Raw genomic sequence first — 3,419 nt, forward strand, 5'->3', positions numbered from 1 at the left:
GTCATGTAGCCTGGGTCCTCAGCTCAACCCTTCCCTGAAAGTAGACACACCAGTCATATAGCCTGGGTCCTCAGCTCAACCCTTCCCTGAAAGTAGACACACCAGTCATATAGCCTGGGTCCTCAGCTCAACCCTTCCCTGAAAGTAGACACACCAGTCATATAGCCTGGGTCCTCAGCTCAACCCTTCCCTGAAAGTAGACACACCAGTCATATAGCCTGGGTCCTCGGTTCAACCCTTCCCTGAAAGTAGACACACCAGTCATATAGCCTGGGTCCTCGGTTCAACCCTTCCCTGAAAGTAGACACACCAGTCATATAGCCTGGGTCCTCAGCTCAACCCTTCCCTGAAAGTAGACACACCAGTCATGTAGCCTGGGTCCTCAGCTCAACCCTTCCCTGAAAGTAGACACACCAGTCATATAGCCTGGGTCCTCAGCTCAACCCTTCCCTGAAAGTAGACACACCAGTCATATAGCCTGGGTCCTCAGCTCAACCCTTCCCTGAAAGTAGACACACCAGTCATATAGCCTGGGTCCTCAGCTCAACCCTTCCCTGAAAGTAGACACACCAGTCATATAGCCTGGGTCCTCAACCCTTCCCTGAAAGTAGACACACCAGTCATATAGCCTGGGTCCTCGGTTCAACCCTTCCCTGAAAGTAGACACACCAGTCATATAGCCTGGGTCCTCAGCTCAACCCTTCCCTGAAAGTAGACACACCAGTCATGTAGCCTGGGTCCTCAGCTCAACCCTTCCCTGAAAGTAGACACACCAGTCATATAGCCTGGGTCCTCAGCTCAACCCTTCCCTGAAAGTAGACACACCAGTCATATAGCCTGGGTCCTCAGCTCAACCCTTCCCTGAAAGTAGACACACCAGTCATATAGCCTGGGTCCTCAGCTCAACCCTTCCCTGAAAGTAGACACACCAGTCATATAGCCTGGGTCCTCAGTTCAACCCTTCCCTGAAAGTAGACACACCAGTCATATAGCCTGGGTCCTCAGTTCAACCCTTCCCTGAAAGTAGACACACCAGTCATATAGCCTGGGTCCTCAGCTCAACCCTTAATGGTGTTTTTTGTTTTGTTCCAGATCGAGGACCTGCAGATGAAGCTCCAGCATGCCGAGGCGGACCGCGAGCAGCTCCGGGCAGACCTACTGCAGGAGCGGGAAGCCAGGGAACACCTGGAGAGAGTGGTAAAGGAGCTGCAGCGGCAGCTGTGGCCCAAGGAGCAGAACACGCCTAACGAGGACAACCCCGTCAACAACTAACCCTTCCCATGAACAACCCCTCGCCAATCCCCCACTATCAGCACCCAAAATAAAACTACGCCTGAGACCACCGACACAGAATAGAGAAAAGTAGAAATATCAAACCTCTATGTGTGCGTGTATCCATCCTCACACAAATTGTATGAGTGCTTGGATGCATCCTTGGAGAGAGAAACAAAGGAAATCAAACTTGGTATATGTACATTTGTACCAAGTTGTTACTAGTTGTTGGTATTTGTACATGTACCAAGTTGTTACTAGTTGTTGGTATTTGTACATGTACCAAGTTGTTACTAGTTGTTGGTATTTGTACATGTACCAAGTTGTTACTAGTTGTTGGTATTTGTACATGGACCAAGTTGTTACTAGGACAAGCACTGAAACACACCTCTCCTCCACAAACTGAAAATTGGATCGGAAGATAAATATATATATATATATATTTAGCACAACATTTTGTTGAGCCTGTATTTTCTGAGACAGAAACTGGTGAACATTTTGGATAAAAACTTTTCTATGATAAAAAACAAAGATAACAATACAATAATTTGCCAACTGGCCTGTTTAGAGACAAAATGGAAGAGGAGACAGGAAGTAAGACTGGACTCCTCAGGCGTGCCCCAGCAGGGCTTCTGCTTCGTTTCCTGTGAAGAAGTTGGAGAATTTCATGACCTTATAAGCTATTTAAGAGACTGCATAACGATATGTAAAAAAAAATGTACGAAAACATTTTCTTTGCTTCTTTGTGCTATAAGAGCTTGGAGACAAAAAAAATATGGATTTATAAAAAATATTAACAGACAGCAAGCAAGACAAAACTACCACCAGTGCCATCATGGTTAGTCGGTGTGTAGAGGAGGCCATTCTGATCCATTGAGGAAAAGTATAACGCTTGTCTACTATTCCATTAATACATCATGAAGTTTACTATGGAAGGGGTCAGAGGATTGCATTGGACTAGATGTTTTCTCTCTTTGACACAGGTGCTGTATCTGTGTGTTCTGGCACACCTCTTAGAGTGAGCATTTCATTTAGATATTAACAACAAGAGATGTTCACACAAACACACCGAAACAACATACACACTTGTCTTCATTATGTGTTTGTGAGCATTTGGGTTAAAACCCAAAAGTCTTATCTTATAAAGATAAACTTTGTGATAATTTTGTATCTGGGTGCAATCTGAAGCCCAGATTTGTACACATGACTTCTGCTGGGTTTCCCCCTGGGACTGTTGGTTAAAACTAGCTGAACCCGGCTATACTGCTTTCCATTTGATTAGCGAGAGTTGGCATGACTTGCTCAAATGAAGATCGAAAATACAATTTTTGAATACTATGATTTTAGGGCTGGAAGTGGCGCCTTTAGCCAGAACCACAACATTTTATTTTTTAATTAAATGATGGTATGTAAATATATATATATATATATATGTGGTTTTTTTTTTTACAATAATGAATCGCACTTTGTCATTACAAAATACTGTTATAATGCCTTATACTCCCATTATTGTCTTCAATCTTACATTGGAGAGGATATATCCATGACAACAACAATACAAATCCAAGTGAGCATTTTGTTATTATATGCAACTCATTTAAATGCAATGTAATCATGTGTTTAAGACAAAATATTGTAAATAAAAAGAGAGAAAAGGGGTCTTGCTTGCTTGCTGATACAGTTTGGGCTGTTGGAAAAATGTAATCCCAGTCTTTTTTGGCACTAATCATACCATTTTTGTTGTCAATTAACTATTAAAGACAGTGGGATGTAGGGTTGCAAAAGAGAAAATGTCATGGGCGCCCAACTCTCCTAAAATGTTGCTATTTATTAATAGGACAACGATTCATCCACGTTCCAAGGTGTGAAACACAGTGCTTTTAGACCAATCATGTTCCAAGGTGTGAAACACAGTGCTTTTAGACCAATCATGTTCCAAGGTGTGAAACACAGTGCTTTTAGACCAATCATGGGAAGGCAGTGATTATGACAGTCTGAAGACACATTGCTCATATATTTACCAGAAAAAACATAACATAAAGAGGATTAATAAAAAAATACATTTTATAATGCTCCAGTTTAGAATGGGAACAATGCAAATTACAATGTACATTGTGTTTATGCTTTTTCCCTTTGGTTGTTGATGT

At 42.4% G+C, this 3,419-nt stretch overlaps 1 protein-coding gene across 1 annotated transcript in view; it reads left to right on the forward strand.

Annotated features, from left to right (window-relative positions):
- Positions 1-2,721, forward strand: part of LOC124032351 (ski oncogene-like) — a 103,600-nt gene extending 100,879 nt beyond the window's left edge. The window contains exon 6 of the mRNA XM_046344689.1: positions 1,093-2,721. Within this exon, the coding sequence (XP_046200645.1) occupies positions 1,093-1,272 (180 nt within the window). The 3' untranslated portion in view covers positions 1,273-2,721. The remainder of the gene's footprint in view (positions 1-1,092) is intronic.
- Positions 2,722-3,419: the final 698 nt, after the last annotated feature.

This window comes from Oncorhynchus gorbuscha, linkage group LG03 (genome assembly GCF_021184085.1).
Source record: "Oncorhynchus gorbuscha isolate QuinsamMale2020 ecotype Even-year linkage group LG03, OgorEven_v1.0, whole genome shotgun sequence".
In the NCBI taxonomy this organism is placed as follows: Eukaryota; Metazoa; Chordata; class Actinopteri; order Salmoniformes; family Salmonidae; genus Oncorhynchus; species Oncorhynchus gorbuscha.